The sequence below is a fragment of the Phyllostomus discolor genome, chromosome 5, assembly GCF_004126475.2.
Source record: "Phyllostomus discolor isolate MPI-MPIP mPhyDis1 chromosome 5, mPhyDis1.pri.v3, whole genome shotgun sequence".
Classification (NCBI taxonomy): domain Eukaryota; kingdom Metazoa; phylum Chordata; class Mammalia; order Chiroptera; family Phyllostomidae; genus Phyllostomus; species Phyllostomus discolor.
In genome coordinates, this window is record NC_040907.2 from 22750154 (window position 1) to 22771577 (window position 21424).

The following is a 21424-nucleotide window of genomic DNA, read 5'->3' on the forward strand; positions in this document are numbered from 1 at the left end:
TTGCTGATAAGGTAAACTAGAGCAAAATAGATTAATTGATCTCCAAGCCTCAGTTTCCTCATCTGTGAATCAGTAATGATAATTATGCCTACATTCCAGAGTTGGTGGGAAGGATAAATGTGCCAATATAGAGTGCCAGCACATAGTAAGTGCTCAATAAATGCTAACTATTATTAGTATTGACTTTGAAGGGTACCTTTGAAGGCAGGCTCTCAAGATACCACTGCCAGGGCATGTCAGAGGATGGGGTGTGGAAGTCAGGCTGTAGCAAAGGGGGGAGTGAAAGGAAGGGAAGAATTGGGGTCTCTGGTCTAAGAATTTGGTTATGAAGGGAAGATAGGAGATGGAAGGGGGAATGGGTTTGAGGCAAGGTTTTTTTTTTTCAGGATGAGAGACTTGGGCATGTTTTCAGGATGAGGAAGAGAGCCAGTAAAAATAGTCTTCAGATGGGAGGGAGGAGTGCAGGCCGTTCATGGGCAGAGAGGACCCTGCAGAGGTGGGCTGAAGCCCTGCTAGAGGCATCAGCCTGGGGCTGGTGGTCCCGGCATCTCCTGAGCCAAGAAGGAGGGGGATGAGGGTGGCCGGGGCTCTACATGAGTCTATTGGTGGGCTGACAGAAAAGTGAGGGAGCCCAGGATGGTTAGCTAACACTATAAATGAAGGTGCAGGAGAGGGGGCTGGGGTAGGGAGGGAAGATTTAAAACACCTGTTATTAAAAAAAACAAGTTAAATTGGGGGGTCAGACTGGAGGTCTGAGAGGGGTCAGGGGTCGGGAGAGGGCAAGAGACTCTGGGGATGAGACTGGGTGAGGGGACAGAGATGAGTGTGCACACAGGGACCCAGGGATGGGATGGGGTGCCCTGAAGGAACCCACAGGGAGGGACAGGGCTGAGGGGGAGTTGGGGTCCAGTGAGAGGAGCAGTCTCCATAAAAGGTTTGGGGACCAACGATGACACCTCGTCTGAAGGGGTCAGCCTCCCCTGCTTTTGTGCCAGAGGGACATGAGGCTGTCTGGAAGGTCCCTGCAGCCCTTTGTTCTCCCCCAAATGGGTTCAGACCTCCCGGGCTTAAGATGCCCTAGAGCCCCAGACTCTGACGGATCATTCCCCTTTCCCGTACTGCACAGAGAGGAGCCACAGGCAGGTGGAGAGAGGCAGGCTAGCAGACGGGACAGCCAGGGCACGCTCCACCACACTGCAGGCTTCCCACTCCGTAGCCACTGCGGAGCTCCTGGCTCCTCTGCAGGACACTGTGAGGTGCATATTAACAAGGAAGCCCCCAGGGAGGTCAGGGCAGCCCTGGAGTAGCAGCGGGAAGCAGTGGAGTGGCAGTGAGGCTCCAGAAATGACAAGGGCTCGGTTATGGGAGAAGGGTCAGTACTCCCGCCTCAGCCCTTTTTGTTAGACCCTTCAATTGCCAGCTTAGACAACCTCTGTATCCAGGGAGGGGCAATCCAAGGCCAACCCAGACATCCTGAATCCTAGCAGTCTCCAACCTCCCCTTCCGCCTCCCACCCCTTCCTGCTGCCACTGTGACCCACCTGTTCCCTTGAGCTTTCATGAGCTCCCCACCAGGAGAGCCCTCACGTGTGAACGACTTACCAGTAAAACCACTGACACCCAAAAGACACATGCAAGCTCGATTCCCACCCATTTGAACACGCTGTGGCTCCTTCCTGGTGCTCTAATCCTTAATCCACTTCCTGGTGCTCTTATTCCTGAATCCACATCTGCACTGAGATTTAGTTCAGGGGACATTCTTCCCAGAAGCTACTCTGGCCACCATCACTCCAGGGTAGGTGAGATGCCTCCTGTCTGCGCCCATGGTGCCCACCACTCTCTCCTATCCCAGCCTTATCACGCTGAATTCTACCTGCTTCCTCACTTGTCCCACCTCTAAACTGAGCTCCTCACAAGCAGCATCTGTGTCTGCATCTTTGTATCTACAACACCCAGGAAACACTCACTGAGTGAACAACTGTGGATTAACTCTGTGGACTTTGGGTTGGGGGGATAACCCTAAGTCTGCCGGACTGCTAGAGTTTGTATTGAGTTGTCCTCCTAAAACTATGCGAGGGCTCAAGAAAACAACATCTCAGGCAGTATGGGAGGGGTGCCTGAGACAGAGAAGAGGAAGGCTAAAGGTGAGGTGAGCCCCTGAGCCCATCTCAGTAAAAAGGTGGAGAGTGGACAGGTAGGATGAGTGAAGAAAGGCTCCCAAAGAAGGAGTCAGAGATTCTAGCCTCTTTTCCAGAGACCACGGACAATGTGAGACAGCATGGGGACAGCATGCCAGCTCTCCGCAGCACCATCCAATCCCAGGAGGCCTTGCTCAGACTTCAGTGTGACCCCCAGCCTAGGAAAACCCAGGGGACAGGCTCCAGGGCTCTTCCACAGCCTCATGGACGTCCTACCACAAGCACCCAGAATGACAAACCTCAGCAGAGGCACACTCTGCCCTGACCTTCATATTCAAACAACAGCTGGATCACCCAGATTTGAGAAGAGAGGCCTGGAGAAGGTTGCGGGGGGGGGGGGGGGGAGGCGTGAAGGGCAGGAGAGCTGCTTTCTAACTGCTGCCCCCCAGTCTCAAGGGAAGCTACAGCTAGAGAGTACCACGCTGTCCTGTCCACAGCCCACCCTCAGCCCCATTCTGCCTCCACCCTCACAAGACAGAGGCCAGCACAGCATGTCCAAAACCGCCAGTCAAGGGGAAGTCTCCGTGGCACTGAAACCCAGCATCAGAATGGGAGGGCCCTTTCATCGCACAAGTGAGGTCCCACAGGGGGCTCAAGGTCTTACAGAGTAAAGCAGGGCAGAACCTCCCTGCATCCACACCCTCTATCATGCAGCTGGCTCCCATCTGACCCTTTGCTTACCATTGCTTACCGGGCGACCACACCATGAGGGCGGATGACCCTGTTCCCCACCCCCACCGAAGCCTCACCTGCAGATAGTGATAAGTCCTGGTTTTGGCCTTGGCCTCTGGACCCAGGAGCCCCTTGCCTGGCCCGGCCCCTGGGTATCCATCCCGGCCCTGGCCGACCATCATGGTATGCCAGGCACTTCGCTTGACCGATTGTCCATCCAGAGACATGGACATGCCAGTGCAGGCAAGACAGCGGCCTTCTGACCCACCCGAGCGCCCCTTGAAGCTCAAGTCCCGGTAGGACCCATCTGGAGCCTCCAAGCAGAAGGGGCCACCTGGCTCCCCAGGAGGCCGCCCACCCGCCAGAAAGCCACTATCACTGTCCAAGTTGTCATCCGAGCTCCACCAGCCCGCGGCCTTGGCCGGGTGCCGCCCATCCCCCTTGCGGTCCTTGCTCTTGCTCCTCTTGCCATGCCGGGACTGGTGGTGGTGGTGGTGGTGATGGTGATGGTGGTGGTGGGAGGTGTGGGGGCCTCCAGAGCCTGGGCCAGAGTAGCTGTCTCCCCCAGAGCCACCTCTTCCGTCAGCCTTGGGCCCATTATAGTCCCGCTTTCCCGGGGCCTCCAGAGAGTGGGACTTGGCAAAGAGCTTCTGCACGGAGTGAACCAGATGCCGGATGCGGCTGGGGCTCTCGCTGCGGGCCTCAGGGGCAGAGCCCGACCCCGGCCCGGGCCCGGGCCCAGGCCCAGCGCCTGCCGGACCTCGCTGGTATGGTAGCGTGTGGAAGCCATCCTGCTGAACCGGCAACTGCTTTTCAAACTGGTCCAGGAGTGTGGGAGGCAGGCGGGGGGCACCCTTGCCCTGTGGGTGGCCCACGCAGTCTTCACAGGTGTCGAAGGGGCCCTGGCCGGGGTACATCCTGGGGAAGGTGCTGCTACCCCCGCCAACTCCAGTCCCCCCTGGCCCTCCCTCGGGGCCTACCGATGGCCCCTCACTCAGGCTCAGGGGCCCTTCAGGAGAAAGGTGTCCCAGGCCACCTCTCGGGGCACAGAAGCGGGGCTCGGTGGAGAAGGCCTCCCCGGAGCCCAGCAGGTACGGGGCCCTGGCAGCTGGGCCCACGTCCATATGCTGCTGGTCAGCAAAGCGGGCTGGGCGGGGATGGCTGCCTCGGTCGCCATGGTAACCCCTCATGGCCTCAGCAAGGGCTCTTCATAGTGTTGGGGGCCAGGCCCCAGGAACCTCCTGGGGAAACAGGGAGAAAAGGGATTCAGATTTGAACAATAGGCCACTTTACCTAAAACTACCTTTTATTAGGTATTCTGGTATCCTTTCAGGTAACGCCTATCAATTTATGGTGATTAATTGTACTGTCTTTCCACCAATGGGCTTAAAGTCCTTAAAAGAGTCATACTAGACAAAGACACTCACAAGGGCACAAAATAATACCATCATTCATCAAGTGCTGCAAATTTGATGCTTATTCACAAGAGGAAATGCCCTCAGCCAAATGAGTTTTTTTAAATCCCGGGGTTGTCAAAAATAAATGCATACACAAACTGATGGACAACATATTCAGAGAAACCAGTCATTAGGTGAACTGGCTTTTAACAAGCTGACTTTAGGCAAATTGATCCAGAGCCACACGTCTGACCCATCCCTACCCTCTGGCACTGCGGTGAAGAGCCAGGCCTCAGGGTCACAGCTCCCAGCGGCAATAACCAAAAGGAACACTGACCCAAGTCTATATATCCAACTTGATTATGCAGAAAAACCCCTCCCCTTCCTTCCACACCCTGTTCCTTCCATCCGGCTGCAGGTTCATTCTCTCTCCCCACCAGGACTGAGATAGGAAGCAATAACCTGAGATGATTCCTTTCCTCTTCCGGGTTTCAATTATTCTCCAATGAAATGTCCCCTTTTGCCTTTCGCCCCCGCCTGCCACCCCCATTCCACTAGAGGGGAATCATGAAGGGAGGAGAAATCACAAACGGGAGGAATGTACAAGGCAGTATCTGAATCCTAAACTGGGACTGGAACCCAGGAGTCCCCCCTCCCAGGAGCAGTGGGTTCGCAGGGCAGAGAGGTGATGGAGAGAAAACGTTGGAAGCAGTGTCCCTGGCCCCCATCCCAGGCTTGCCAAGGCTACAGGACAGAGAGGTCAGCTCTCAGCAAGAACTGCCTCCAATCAGGACTCCAGCGCTGCCAGGACAGGAGCTGTGGCAGGAGGGGGTGACAGCAGGAGGAACAGGGACTGAGATGCTGGCAGACGGCGCCCTCCCTCATCCCAGACCAGGCTCCTGGGCCATCTGCTGACTAGGAGGGGATAACAGCCTCAAAGACTCCAGACAACAGCCCCTCCAAGACTCATCCTGCCTTGCTCCCCACCACCACCTCCTAATGCCCACCACGTTTCAGGCTTCCTCCAAATCCTACTCACAGCCCATCTCCTATTTCTTGAGCACTTGCTATGCGTACCAGGTACTGTGCATAACTAATCCCACTGAAATCCTGTGTGTCGATATTATTCCCACTTACCCATGAGAAAAATGAGCTCAGAAGGCACAGTCACAAAGCCAATAAGTGGATGAGTCACTTTAAATCAAGATTCAAACCCAAATTACTCTGATTTCAGAACCTCAATCTAATCCCATTTCCCAGACTCTCCTATCACTCACCATCCTGGGCGTCCCATCCTTGGTATCAGGATCGCCACCACCAGGCAGAATCCTAACTTCAGAAGGCTCAGGACCACTGGCTCCTGATGGAAAAGAGAAAAGGATGGTGAAGAGAGCAAAGGGGAAAGGTCCTCCCAGGGTCCTCAGAGAACAGGCCCCTGGCCTTGACCAGTTCCCTTCCCAACCCCCTAAACCAGGATTGATTGTATCCCCCATGATGCAGAGCCTTTGGACCCCCAGGGAAATGAGGTTGGGCTTCATTATGCAAATACATGGAAATGAGCTTACAGGTTGGACTACCTCCAACTGCAGGTGTCTTAGAGATCTGCCCATGGTGCTGAGCCACTGTATTTTCATTGCCCTCAAATATGATTCCATTCCACAAAAATTTGTTCAGCAGCTACCATAAACAAGACTCTGTGTGAGAAGTGTATAGAGGTGCTATAAGTGTGATCCCCGTCATTGAGGGGCTTATAGTCTAACAGGGAACAACCTCTTACATAACAGGGTTATTTTAGGTCCCTGTATTTTTACACAAACTGGTCCCTCCTCCTAGAATCTCCTTTCATCCACCTCCCTCCCCCAACCCTTTCCCTTTCCCACTTGCTCATATTGAGCCCCACCTTCCCTCAAAGACTTTCTGTACTCTTATTCTGGGTTATGCCTCTCTATTGGGCTTTTATAACACCCTGGGTTCCCCATGAAAGTAGCTATCATACTGCATTGAAATTGTCTGCTTCAGTTTCTGTCTCCCCAACTAGAATGTGGTCTTCTGCAGGGTAGGAACCAAATCCTATTTATCTCTGGACCTCCAGCACCTAACTCAGGGATTTTCCCAGAGCAGCTCCTTTACAAATGTTCACTAAGCAGATGATTAAGTGACTATGTTGGAAAGAGGTACCAAGACATTAGGCTAGTGCAGATGAGAGCAAGACCAGATGCAACAGAGGGAAACTGAGGAAGTCTTCCCAAACAAGAGTATGTTTGAGATGGGCACAAGATGGCTGTGTGTTCCGCGGACAAAGGAGGTAGGGGAGACAGAATTCCCAGTGGTGGAGACAGGAGGCACAAAGGCAGGAAAGGTGAGCAAAGAAGGAATTCTGAGGGGTGGGGTAGGAGAGTCCCAGCGGACATTTAGGGTTTGGCAAATGCTGTCAAGACGTGGGAGAGAGAGAGTCAGAAAGGAAGACGACTCTAACATTTGCAACAGCCGTGACTGGAAGACTAATGATGCCATTATTAGACACGGGAATATCAGGAAGAAGAGCTAGCTTCACAGGCATGATTAATAGTAGTGGAAAAGACGCAGTCAGACATCAGGAAGAACTTCCTGGCCCCAAGGGATGAGACAGTGAAGAAGATTGTGGAGTCTCCTGGGAAACTTCCATGAAGGAGAGGGTGAGCACACTCAACCCCCAGTCCACCCTGTGGCCTGGGCTGGAGAAGCCATTGTTTTTCTTGCCTGGAGGGAAACTGGGTGACCTCGAAGATATCAACTGCCTGACTCTAGGTGACAATTCTCCTCCATTGCTCATCTCTGGGAAAGCAGAGGTGACTTTAGACCAAGACAGTCTTGCAAGCCAGTATCCAGAAAGCACCTGGCAGCATCTCTCTGCATTAGAAAGAAGCTTGGAGAGCCTGGTCCTTCATCCATGGCATGGTCCTCCCCTTCCTGCCCCAGGCAGGACCCATGTCTGAGACTCACAGCAGGAAAGGCCACTTTGGCAAACACCAAGGTTATCTTATTTGCTTTGCTTGTAGTCACATCCAGCTGAAGCCTCATGCTGAGCTTCCCAGTGGTGGACATTCCCAGAACCCCCCTCACCTCACTCCTACCCCTCACAGGTGCTGCTGTCCAGTCACTGAACCCTCATCAACATCTTATCAAAGGTCAGCCTCTTTAGCATCAATCCACATTCTCCCAGCTCTAGCCTCAGGGCAGATGGGTCCCTATAATTTCTCCTCTCCAGAAAATCCAGCCCCAACTCCCTTATTCATGTCTGATAGGGCAGCACTGTCTAGTGGAAAAGTCACAAGCTCTGAGACCAGATGTGTGACACTAGCCAAGTGACCTACCCTCTTAAGCCTAATGCTACCGCTTACCTAGCTCCCAGCATTTTTAATCGCAAATTATATTAGGTATGTGAAACCTCTTTATAAACTCTAAAGGATTATACAGTGTAATCCCTATATAAAAGCCTTTATTTTGGATTTCCAAAATTTCCAATGTCCAAATAGTAAGCAAGACAATCAAATCCCAATTACTGGAGGAAGAAGATACCCAATTTACGGATTTACTAAAGAAAAGATTTAATTGATATTGATGTAATTATGTAGGCTTTCTCCTTTGTATTATGTTTTATGATCACATTCCTCCTGATGCCATCTTAGTACTAAACATAATTAATAAGAAGGAAAAACAAGAGGAGACTAACAATTTGGTTCATCACCAAGCCCTCTGGATTTTGCTTCCTAACAACAGATCTGCCCACTTATTTCCATATCCACCAAATCATTGTTAGCTGACTGGCTGAAACTCATTGTCATCCTCCTTTCCCCCTTCCCAGCCTCCCTTGGTACTAGAGGACACATCATGCACTTTTGGCTAATGATACATACATAAAAATTGGGTAAGGGTTCTTAGGGAAGATTGTATCTTTGTGATAAAAAGGAGTTAGGCTTGCTAATACCATCCTTCTCCCCACCCCCACCCCCACCTTTCTTCTCGGCTTGAATGCAACCACGATGCTGGAGCTAGGGCAGCTGTCTTGCCACCATGAGAGAAAAGCCTGGAGAATTGCAGAAATGCTCATCCTGGAGCCAGTGAGCCATGGAACTAGCACAAGCAGTTGCCTTCCTCCAGGCCTAAATGTGGTAAGAAATAGACTCTGTATTTAAATCACTGTTGGCCAGATTTTCTGTATTTGCAGCAGAAAGCACTGTTAACTAATCCAACTACCTCAAAAACATCACCTCCTGCCTAGACATCTGCAAAAGCTCCAAACGGCTCTCCCTGCTTCTGTTCTTACCCTAATGCAATCCAAATGGTCATTTGAAAACATAAATCTGATGATGTCGCTTGTCTGCTTAAAACTCTTCATTGGCTTACTGATGTTCTTAAGATAAAACACTTTAACCTGTCCAACAAGGCCTGCAGGGTCTGGCCCTTCCCAGTTTTCCTACCTCCTCTCACAACATGCTCCCCTTACTTCCTCTGCTCCAGCCAGGCCAGTCTTTTTGCAGTCCCAGGATCCCTCCCATCACGGGGCCTAATGCCCCTGTCCAGAAAGCTTTGCCTGCCCACCCCTGCCTTGCTAACTCCTACACACCCTTCAGATCTCAGCCCAGTTGTTGCTTGCTGGGGGAAGCTTTCTCTGGCCTCCCTGACTAGGTCAGATCCCCCTGCTGTTTGCTCTCAAGGCACTGTGAACCTGGATAGCTCTTAAATCATTACCATTCTCAATTCGAGTGACTCAGAGACTGGCTGTCTCTCCCACTAGAATGTAAACTCCATGTAAGTGCAGGAATTTCATCCATCTTACCCGCTGCATTATCCCCAACCTTCGGAACAATGCTTGGCAAATGACAGGTGTTTGCTGAGTGAATGTGAGCCTACAAAGAACAAGATCCTTTCACTGATGACATTTTATTTAATCCCCACAACTATTCCAAAGGATAGATATTATCCCCCTTCCCAATGCACAGAAGAGGAAACTAAGGCTTGAAGAGGCTAACTGACCTGCCTAAGGTCACAGAGTTGGTGGCAGAGCCAGGAGTCAAACCCAGCGTGGCCTCACTCCGATGCCTTAGCCGTCCTCCTACCTGTGAAGCCAGTCCGGAGAAGCCAAACTTATTCAACGCCATTCTGAAGTAAACACAGTAATGAAAATGAAATTTTTAAAAGAGGAAACAAATAAAGCAGCCTCACACATACCACATACTCTATGGCTAACTAGAGTGCGGTTTAGCCTTTTCCCCTGTGTGCTGAGTACCGAGTTTGTTGCAAGTCCAAGGTCAGACTAGTAGAGAATAAAGGAAGCTCCCTGCAGCCCTGTGACAACTCTGGGTGCTGGTGTTACGTTCTCCATTTTCCTGCTCCAAGTCATCTTTCTGCAATCCCAGGACACAGAGAGCTGCCCACATGGTGAACCTCTGGACCCAGGGAAGTGGTCACTTTTGTAATTGCCTGTGGCTGGCTGGCAAGGGGGGAGTGAAGGAGTCTGGGAGAGTGGTGTGTGTGACGAATTCTCTGATGCAGCTCAAATCTATCTGGAAATGGAAGCAGTGGCACACATGCCGTCACCAAGAAATTACCCAATTTAGCACCAGCTACACAATCCAGCAATTAGTTTCTTAAACCGGAACTTGCTGGGGGCTGCCAGGCTGGCGGGGTTGTTGTTACAAATCTCACTGGGAAACCAGCTGTGTAATTCACCAGGAGGTTGTCACTGCCCCAAGCAATTACCTTCCAGAAAAAGAATGGAAAATAGGGAAAGAAAGGACTGCAAGGAAGGAGTCCGGGCGTTTTCCTCTCCCCCAGGGCCCTGTCCAGCCAGATCGGTTGACTTTCCTTTCTTGCGACCTAGGCGGCTCTCAAACTCCCTGGATCAAAGCAGTTATCGGTAAAGACTCTCTGGGTTCACGTCCCTTTCCCCTCACTTACTAGCTCGGTGTACTTGGGCAGGTGATTCACTCCCTTAGCTTATTTTCTCATCTGTAAAATGGGGATGATAATAGAGCCATCAGAAAGGTACTAATGATATGATGCTTAACGAGGTAAAGCACATAAATCCCTTAGTCCTGTATCAGGCTGAATACGCAATAAAGGTAGGGCTCATTACATGTACTTTCATTCTCATGACTTTCATTGGTTTATAGCGTGTCCTTGGGTAGGTCACTTAATCTCTGTGGGGCAGCCATCTGAGACCAAAGGTACTCTGCTGAGAAAAAATAGTTCTTCCTCAAGATTATCCACACCCAGGTGCCAGGGATCCAGGAGTGTTTGACAGTGTTCCAGAGGCTAACACAAAGCAATGCCTTGGGCACAGATAAAGATTTCAAACATCCAGTAGTAACCGATTCACTCCTTCCTCACAAAACTGTCTGGGAAGAGAGAGCTGTAAGCTGGACATGATGGTCCAGATGGCAGCAAAGGGGTACAGTTGCTCCCTTGCTGGGGATCAGCCCATCTAGTCCCTCCACACTGGAGCCTATGAGGTCATCCCCATACCAGTTCCAACACAGCAGAACTTACAGCGGGTGAGGCCTGGAACTCACTTGGCTGCTGTAGACCTGGGCTCTTCCATACCTGTGGATGTACCGTGTATGCCCTTGGGACCCCCAAGTTTCAGGTTTTGCCTAGACATCCCCTTTTCCTGTGTTGACTTAATCAAAATGGTCAGGATTCTGCCTCAGTTTCTCTGTCCAGCCCTCCCCCCCCCCCCCCCACCCCTGTCCTGACAGCAATTTGGGTGGCTGGGACTGTGTGCCCACTGTGAAAGGGGTAGCACTGGGGGGCCTTAACACAGAGCCTCTGACCTGTAGCCCACACTCCCGAGCCCATGGGGAAGTACTCCGCCCCTAGCCCCCCACTTCCTCCTGCATCTGGCTTTGCCTGAGCCCCCTTGACCATTTCAACACTGGCTTTGCCCAGCTGCCTTTTGCAGGATCTCTGTCACTGGGCTAGTGACCTTGACCCTGGCCTCTCTCAACCCACCTACCCAGCCCTGTTGTTGAAGACTCAATATGCCTTGCACCCAAACCCAGCCCTTAGGACCTGGGGGGAAACCTCCTTCTCCTACTCTCACTGCCCCAGAAAATGGAGAAGGAAGGAGAAACAAAATAGGAGGAGGGAGGCTGAGAGTCTTTTTCATACACCTTTATTACCTTATTTGATCAATTCTTCCTGGGGGTTAAGGTAAGAATTTCACAGAAAATCGACTTACTGCAACCAAACACTCAAGACATTTAGGCAGACCCCAATGTAAATCCATCTCCTGAACCCACTGGACAGTGCTCAGCCTGTGACTAACCCACTGTGCCGGTAATCTCTTTGAAAATCCCACTTCAGGGGGCTTTGCACTTGATGTTCTCTCTGCTGGAACGCTCTGCCCCAGATACTCCCATGGCTTTGTCTGTCTCATCTTCTGGGTCTCGGCTCAGAGAGGCCTTCCCTGACCACTCACTGAAGTCGAGCCCTATCCTCCACATATGCTCTACCTCACCTGTTTCATTGCCTTCGTAACTCTTTCTGCTCTTTGCAAGTATTTTCATGATCTATCACATGTTTATAGTACGTCTCCCTATAGCAGAATATAAGCCCCAGGAGGGGAGGCACTATGTCTGCCTCGTGTGCTGCCGTGTTCTCGGTATCTAAAGCAATGCCTGGCACTAACAGATGCTCAAAAAATATCTATTGCCTGAAGGAAAGTCTTCGCTTGCTGTCCTCAGCCACTCTAACCCTGTGCCCAACAGCCCATAGAAAGGGGCCTCCACTCCTTCTCCTCCAGAGGCTTCAGGGAGTCCCTGGAGGATTCAGTATTAGAAATCCAACCTGGATTTCTGCTTGCCTGGACTTCTGTGGAAGACCCCCCACCACACACACACACACACACACACACACACACACACACACATCAAGCATGCCGGAGACAGCCCAGCAGCCCTGGTGGCCAAAGACAGTGGCATCTGAGAGAATGAGAGGCCCTTGATTTGTAGACCCCTTCAGCCAGGGCTGAGGGTCCCTCTTGCAACTCCAGAAATCTGGAACGCAAGGCTCAGCAACCTTACTGCTGGGTGTTGGGAAGACAATCATCTGCCTCCATATTGCAGCTTACCTGCATGACCACGAACATGAGGTGTAACCTGTCCTAACCTCAATTTTCATATCTGTAAAATAGAGACAACAACACCTACCTCCTAAAGTTGTGGCAATGGGTAAAGAAACTGATCTACCCAAGGTCACTGGCACACGTATCTCCACATATTTGCTTCTCCTGACTTGAGTGCCCTAGTGCTTTTTATTTGTGTGTACGGTATTTGATGAGATTTGGGTGGGCGCTGCCCTGGCTTCCAAAATGCTGCCAGACTTGAGCCAGCCAGGGCCATCAGGAAGTAACAGGTGGGATCCTGAGCCAATGTCAAGGTCCACTGGGCAGCAGCTTCTCATGTAGACTAGGCCCCTGGCCTTTCCTAGCTTCTGGCCCAAGTGTCTGGTTTCCCTATGGAGTCCAGAGCTTAGGGATTGCCTCCGGGGTTACCACACTGTCCTATAAGCCCTCTCTCTGTGAGCAGGAACAGGGGCTGCCTACACCAGGGCCTGTCTCCTCCTCTGGGCCTCTCTCATAGAGGAGATAAGCACAGGACTGAGCCCCTCACACCTAGTTAGTTAGCTGACTGCCAGGTTCACGTGGTGGCACCTTCTACCCCTCGACTCTGCCTGATCCTGCCCCAGTCTCCAAGGTATCTTAGTCCCTGCTCTCATCTCTGGACTCTGGGCTTAGCAGTAGTCAGGACCACAGTGGGAGAGAGCATGGGGAGAAGAGGCAGCACAAACTGAGAGATCCTTCCATATGATAGGCCTGTCTTCCCAACTTTGCCTTCTGATGCAGTTCAGGGAGCCTGTGTTCTAAGAAAGCTTCCCTAAGAGTGCCCTCCCCATCAACCCCAGGGCACAGCCATTGCTACCTCATCTGGGGGCCCATACTTCAACACAGTAGGGTAAATATTGGCAGGCTGTGAGCTCTTTGAACGTAGTTTTCATCTGATCTATCTCTGTATGGATAAGACCTGGCATACAGTAGGTGCTCAGTAAGTTCAGGATCAGTCATGGATCCTGGATCAGGATTGAGCCATGAAGAAGCAGCACCCCCAGCTGGGGCACAGGGAGAAGGGGAGAAACAGGGGAAGGCAGGAGGGAAATGACTTGCTGCAGCTGAACCAGGACTCAGCAGGCAGAGCTGGTCCAGGGTGATGTGGGTTTCCTGAGGAGGGGAAGCGTCCTGCCCAGGGAGGCATGAAAGCAAAGGTGGGAGGGCCAGTTTGGAAGCTGGTAAAGGATGGACTCAGGCACTGAACACATTTTGGACCAAACAGCCTCTGACATCTAAGGCTCAGAATGGCTACAACTGAGCAGACATTATGTTCAATGCTTTAGATATACTTCTTTCCTGTAGTCCTTGCAACTATCATTAGATACCCCACTTTATAGATGAGAAAATTGAGGCTTAGAAATGTAAAGAAAATTTCCCAAGAGAGATTTTAATGTCGGTCTCAGTCCAGACCTGACACTCCCGACCACTAAGAGACCAAGTGCTGGCACGTCTAAAGTAGTGTATCTCTCTGACCAAACTGGTGTGATGAGGCCAGGTGGCCCCCCAGTGAGCCTTGACTCATCACTCAGCCTCCGGGAACCTCCTCCCCTGCCACCCCTTCCTCACCCTTGGGCATACGTATTCCCAAGACTTCTTATTCACAATTGAACATACATGTTCATCCAGAGGCAGATCACACAGCCATGTAGAGTCATCCAACATGACTCACAGGGCATTTGTTCCCACATACACAGTCATCGTCATGTATTGTGCACAGATGTTCCTACAGGGTTCACATGCATGTGCATTTTTATCCAACGGACACTGATACTTGTGTACACAGAAGCTGCACATACACAGAACCTTACATGCATGTCCACATGCATAGAACTTTACATGCATGTCCACTCATACAACAGGTAGACATTTTCACTTCACATCACTCAGGCACTCACATCTCAAGCATACACCAAACCCTCCCCCAACAAGAACTTTATCCATTGTTCCCCGATCCAATACTAGGCCCAGGTGAGCAATGATTCTCCCTCCCTCTGGGATTGGCCAGGCAGCCCTGAGAGGGGTAGAAGACTCAGCCTGCCTGTGATGGATGGAATTAATCTACTGAGCTGGAGAAACTAAATAATTAAATCCCTAATCACCCCCCAAGCCAGCCAGGCCAATATAGCCGAGGGAGGGAGGGGGCTCTGAGGCCCATACCAATATCCTAGAGACGGGGGAGGGGCTTGGAAAGAAAGACACAGACCGAAACCTCTAGGAGGTTCTTTGGCACAGACAGACAGACATGGGTCTTCAATGCCCCAGGCTCTGCTTTTCCACGTGGCAATGGAGCAGCTTGAGATGACAGCCCACCACTATCCACTAATACAGAGTGAGAGGAGGGGTACCGTCCTCCTACCCCACCCAGAGCCCAACCTGCCCCTCCACAAGGTCAGTCCTGGGGGAGTATGGAGATGGTGGACATGATACTCAAAGTGCCCAGGACTGTGGCCATCAAAGGGTCTGCCCAAAGTGGAGCTGAAGGTTGGATCAGTCAGGTCCTGGCCCACCCCATCCCAGTGAGAACGGACCCCTCCCCAGCCTGGTGCAGATGGCAGAAAAGGACCCCTCCACACAAGTGCACCTGCTTCCCTCAGGAAGTGCGTCCAGCACGTGGCTTATAGGCTGAGGATGGGGTAGAGGCCTGGGCAGGGGGGCTAAGGCAATCAGCCTGGGAACAGGCTCCAGTCCGATTGGCTGAAAAGTGGGTCATTTTCCTTTTGAAAATAGTGAGAAAATGGAGAAGTAGGTCGGGCTCTCATCCCCTCAGCCCCAGGCACCGTCCCGGACTTGCAGGGCGGGGAGAGAAGGAGAGAGTTCTTCACATGCCAAAGCCCCATCTCCCCCAGAACCCTGCGGGCCACCGGCACAGGAGGCCAAGGTCATCACACTCAGGACACCCAAGGACATGCACACTCGGAGGCTAGGACTGGAGCACAAGCCCCACCATGCGTTGGGGGGCCTGGAGTAAAAGCAGCTAGGGCCAGGCCAAGCTGGAGGGGTGGGGGCTCCAGCACGCAGGACCCTGAGGAGCCCCCTCCCATCCTCACGTCTGTCGTGATGTCTTCTCTCCTCTCTTCTCCTCCCTTTCCTCATCGTCCACGTGAGCAGAGTCGTTGCCATGACACTGCGGGCAGGTGGGCGGCTCTGGCAGCTGTTTAGTCCCAACCCCCACGCTCACAGCCCAGGTGGGAGGGGAGCGGCTGCAGCGCCCCCGCCCCTAGTCTAGATGAGAGAGGAGATTGGCACAAGACCCCCATTCACCCCAGAATCTGCAAGGGGCTCTAGCACCATCCTCTTGGGAATGAGACAACCCAGGTGCTGGAAGTCTGGGAAAGGAACTCTCAAAAAGGATCTTACGTTTCAACACCCCTCTTTCCTCCCAGAGGTCAGCGAACAGAGGGGAGGGGCTGAGCCTCAACTCCCCTTTCTACGTTCATATCTTATCAACCTTCCTCCCAGCTTCCCCCCTGTTCTAAGTCTCAGTCCCTTCACGCTAGCAGCTGATTCTAAACTCAGTTCCTCGTTTCTGAAACAGAAGCTTAATTCTCCAAGCTCTCTTGAGAGAGAGGAAAACAGCCAAAGTTGAGACTTAGAGAGCTTCCTGCCGCCCCAGCCTGTCCTCTAGAAATTGGGTCCCCTTTCCCTGAGTGTCGCCCATACTTGAAATCACATCACAGACTGGGGGAACACTCACTCCCTACTAAGCCCATACTTAGTCAAGGCACCCACCCCATGAGGAGAGAGGAGCAGGAGAGGAAGAGAGGAGGGGAGGAGTTGCGGGCTCCACTGCAGATGCTGTCTGAGGATGCTGTCCTGCCTCCCACCCCATCTGGCCGCAGGAAGCCTGGGCCAGGCCTGAGCTCCCTTGACTCTGAGCACTCTTCTCAGGGTCCGCATGCCTCTCTCCGCGTATCTGTAAGCCTCTGTGGCTCTGAATTCCCATGACCTTTCCCACTGTTCAGGACCCTGCTTCCTACCTTTCCCTGTTCCCTAAGTGGGAAACCTGTGTTGTTAACTGAATAGAACCAGGAGGACCTGTCTATGGCAGCCTTCTGAACCTGGCTGACAGGGGGAAGTATATGTGGGGTGGTGGTGACAAGATCTAAAAGAAAGGAAGGACCGCAGCCAGGGCTAGCTGGAGGGTGTCATACGTGATATATATACCACATATACGCATAAAGACACTTCTGCTTTCTTCCTAACCCTTCCCCTACTGACTAAGACAGATCCGGCGGTGTGTACGTGTGTGCATGTGTGTGTGCTTGTACGTTGCATCTGCTTTTGTCCACTGCATCTGCTTCTGTCCACCTCCACTGCCAGTGTTTTACAGCAGGCCACTCTTGTCCTAAGGTCTTATCAAAGCTACTACAACAGGTCCCTAACTGGTCCCCCTGATTCACATCTTGGTCCAGCTCCATCCAGTCTCCTCACTGGCTACCAGTGTGATCCACCTAAAAAGTATTTATTTAACAATTATGTGCCAAGTACCTACTCTAAGACAAGAACTCCTCTGGACACAGTGGATACAGCAGTACGCAAAACAAATGAAGCTTCCATTCTCATCAAGTTTATGTTCTGGTGGAAAAAGAGAGATGATAAATGTATATGTGAAATAATGGAGGTGGTAGGTGCTAAAACTAAAAAAAAAGTGGGGTGAGGGAATAGAATGGCAAGGGACTATTTAAGATAGATTTTGGCCTCTCCAAAAAAGTGACTTTTGAGCAAAAATTTGAATGAGGTAAGGGAGCAAGTCACGTGGGTATCTGGGGGAAGAGCATTTCAGGCTGAGGGGAAAGACAGTACAAGGGCCTCAAGGTGGGACTGTGCTCAGCATCTTTGTGGAACCAAAAGGAAACCTGTGTAAGGATGGTGCCTGAGACCAGGGAGGTCACTGGGGGCTTTTACACGCAGCACTTAAGCCATTCAGGCCCCACAAGGCACTTTGCATTTCACTCTGAGTGAGATGGAAACCCACTGGAAAGGCACGGACTCATCTTTCTGTGGCTGCTTTTTGGGGTAGAATCTCTGGAAAAGGGGCTGGCAAGGGTAGAAGTAGGGATACCAGTTGGGATATTTCCTGTCACTGAAATACCTTTTCCTCCAGATGCTCACCTGTTTAACACAAGGACTGTTCAATCAAGCCTTGGTTTGAAGGCTTCCTCTCCTCTAGATCCTTTGCCAAACCCATCCCTTCCTTACTCCAGAACTGACCAACTCCTCTTGGGTCCCCACTCCCCCTAATGAACACCTGTGTTCTTCCACCTTCCTTAACACTTTCGCTACTTGGTTCCAGGTTTTTACCTTCTCTAGATTGTAAGCTACCTGAGGTCAAGAACCATCCCCAGTGTCCAGCACAGAATGTGGCACATCACAGGCATAAAGTAAACATTGGTTGACTGAATGGATGCACTGGGTGAGCCACATGTGATGGAAACAGGAGTAACCCAGGTGAGTGAGATGCTCCTGGATGCAGTCATGGGTTGCGATCAGGCCAGTGTTAGCATATGCCCACATATTTCTGCATACTCTGTTCATATATGTAAAATATATATGCATTAGCATGTATGTTCATGTTGGCAAATCCCTATGTTGATATCATTCCCATAGATTTTTCATGTCTGTGCATGTTAGAAAGTGCATTTATCTTAAGATTTGCATATTAAGGCATAGAAAAGTAATATACACATATACATCTACACACATATTGCCAATGCCCCATACATGTGAGGATTATGCATACACTTGGGCCTACCTACTACCCCTGCCCCTTTCATCCACTAAGCCCAACTAGTTCTGCTTGGGTCTTGACTCTGTAGTAATGTGACTGCTCAAGCTCTCAAATTCTTTCCCTACATACACCCCTGAGCTCCATAGCATCTAATCAGCCTTAGTCTTGGCTCCCTTAACCAACTGTCCCCAAGGCAGTAAGTTCCTCCTCAGCAAACTCCCTTCATAGGAATGGTGGCAGGGAACAATTGGGTCTCCATGACATGAGAATCTGAGAGAACTTAAGGAACCTGCTTTCTGAAGAACCACAGGCATCAGAGTGGAGCAAGTTTAAGCTTGTGGGGAAACAACTTTTGGACAACCTCAATGTTTAGTCAGAATCAATCACTCTTTCATTCTGTGTCTCTGCCACATTTATTCATATGCAAGACAAAAGTTATGTATAGATATTCATACGCTATTATGAGTATTGGTACTCCCATATATGTGCTCCTACATATATGTTCACATGCACACTTACACTCACACATATGCATCACTGGGTGGGCACCACACACATACACACACATATGTTTAACTAATTGCCTTCACAGTCACATATATACATGGATGCATACATATGTAGATGTGTATGAGCCCACAGTTATACACAAACACATAAATATGTCTGCACATATTCACAGAGCATCCTTACACACAGACAGAAATACACATGCACATGCACTGCAATAGCAGAGATATCCAGCCCCACCTCTGGCTTCTATCCTGTGCACAAAGTCAGAAGTCCATATTCTCTCCAAGGGGCATCACAAGTTCGCATTTGCTCTCTACGCTTCCCAGTCTCCTACTTCTCCATTTAGAAAGTTCTTTCTAATATCAATACAATATGACAAAGAGGCAGTCCCCACCCCCTATATATACAACTCTTTAATTCTAAAAGGGAAAACAAAGAGAAAATATCAAGACCGGAGTTCTTTCTCACAATACCTCTGGGTATTGTCCATTGTTCTCAGGCTCCAAAACAGTTATTGGAGCAAAGGAAGAAACAATAAGAAAATTATCTCTAGACCCCAAAACCTCCTAAGATGATTTTTTTCTTCCCTAGAGAGCAGCTTCATGATGTTCAGTGAACCCCTCCTATTCCAGTCCAAAGGCCCTGACAAGGAGACGGTAGATCTGGAGGCTTAAAAATGTAAAGGGGGTGACCCGGGCTCAATACAATAAAAGAAGCAAGTATTTAAAATACAGCAGCTGGGTAGAGAGCAGAGACAAACTGAAGACACCTCCCAGCAGGAAAGCTGCCGCTGGAACACTGGATCATGAATAGCAGGGCTCTCCAAGAGGCCAGGGAGAAGGGGGTGGACACCCAGCATTGCACATGGGGGTGGAGGGGTGACTGCTTCAGGCAGTGGCAGTAGCTCCAAAGTAAAGTCTTATCAAAGCTGTTATGTAACCAAGGGAGCTGAGTGGAGCACAAACACCTCCCCTCCCCAAACAGGCACCTACACCCACACCCAGCACCCACAGCACAGGAAAACTCAGCTCCTCCCAAGCTGCTAGGGAATGGGAGGAATCAACTTGAGTTACATCAAAAACATGATGGGTGAGGGGTTCCTTATTAACTAGGAGTCACATCTGGGAAGGCATGAACTGGTACAGTTTGGGGTCCCTAGATACCCACTCTCTGTTCCTGAACTTCCTACCACACCTGATTTTGCCCAGGATCATCTAGAAACCCTCTCCTTTCTCTCCCCTAAAGAAGGATCCCATTTGAATATTTGATTGTGCTCTTGAGGATGGGAGGCAAAGCTGCCATCAACCCCTCCTGCCTGTTGTTCCCCCCCCAGTCTCATCTGCATGTCCTGACATTTGGCTCTTGTCCCCCTGGGATGACAAGGGAAGGGGCCTAGAGAAATAACGCCTTGCTCTATTCCCTTCAGAGTTACAAAAAACAGTATAAACTCAGAAAAATGAGATGACCCTGACCCTAGGTTGGTGGGGAAAATATTGCCGAGGGAACTGAGAATCAAAGCCCAGACCCTATCCCCCGATTTTAATTTTTTCCTCTACCAGCTCTTCATCTTTTCCCATTGCCCCATCTCCAGTAGCCTCCTCCTTCTCTGCTCTATGGCAGTGAACAACCCCACCCACTCCTCACATCCTTTGCTTGGAAATCTTCCTTCCCAATAAAAGCCTCTCCCAAATGTTGCTCTGAACTGTGCTTGGGGTGGGCAGAGCATAAGACAGGTTTGCAGGCTATTTCACTGTATCCTGTCCAAAATTCCAAAGTATGGTAGGTAGGGGAATGCACACAGTCAATGAAATTACCTTGAACTTTCAAACTCTAACCATCGAGGCCTAACCAGCAAAACCTAAGCTCTCCAAATCCAGAACTGCCTGAAGCCTGAACTTCCAGAACCCAGTAGGAGAAAGGCTGGTGCTAGTGCCCCCAAGCTCATTGTACTAAAGACTATGTGAGAAGAGAGCTCACAGTCACAACATCACCCTTCATACAAAAGATGGTTTTCAAAAGGGGAGGGGGAACTAAAACAGGGAGAGAGAAGTCCTTTTTCAAATACCATGAATAACTGTGAGGCCTAAAGCCAGAGGGAGGACCCCCAAATCTATGTTTCCATCCAGGGATTCTGTCCTTGGAAAGTGGGTTATCTGGGAGAATTTTTCTAGCGAGCCCTCAGCACTGTCCAACTACCTTTCCATCATCGGCCCCAAGGCAGTCCCGTTCAGGACCCAGGACAGTTCCAAAGGACCAAATCCGCTCTGAGTCCCTTTCAGCACTCGGGACAGCTCCCAGGGATTGCGGGCTGCGTTGCCAGAAACCCAGAAGACCGCCAGAAAGGAGCAGGCTTACCCTACCACAGCCCTTTTTATGACAGAAGCCCCTCTCCCCTGCTCCTCCCATACTCGTTCCCATCCACCGGAGGCATCTGGTACCCCTCCCTTTAGTCTCTGCCCGAAGAGAGAAAAGAAACCCAGACAGGAGGCTTCCCGGAGGGAGCCTAGAGACAGGACCCCACCCACCTCCTTTCAGCCCTAAGCCTCTCAACGCCACTCACAGCTGGTTCTAAACACCACTTGCCTTCCTAACCACCAGCCCCAAAATAAAAGAAATACTCACGTGGGGGCTCCCAGCCCTGTAGGCAGATGTAGTGAGGGGAGGCAGAGAGAGGTGGCTCCCCACACCCTGTTGCGAGCCCCTTTTCTGAAGGAACCAGCTCCCATCTGAACTGGGGTGGTGGGGGAGAGACATGTGGAAGCACTGAG

The 21424-nt window shown here is 50.9% G+C and overlaps 1 protein-coding gene across 2 annotated transcripts in view; it reads right to left on the bottom strand.

Annotated features, from left to right (window-relative positions):
- The window catches only part of DLGAP3 (DLG associated protein 3), a 56220-nt gene that overhangs the window by 29944 nt on the left and 4852 nt on the right, over positions 1 to 21424 (bottom strand). For both annotated transcript variants that reach the window (XM_028512510.2, XM_036025743.1), the window contains exons 2-3: positions 5544 to 5626; positions 2947 to 4110 (exon numbers count right to left, since the gene is read on the bottom strand). In XM_028512510.2, the coding sequence (XP_028368311.1) occupies positions 2947 to 4059 (1113 nt within the window). In that variant the 5' untranslated portion in view covers positions 4060 to 4110; positions 5544 to 5626. The remainder of the gene's footprint in view (positions 1 to 2946; positions 4111 to 5543; positions 5627 to 21424) is intronic.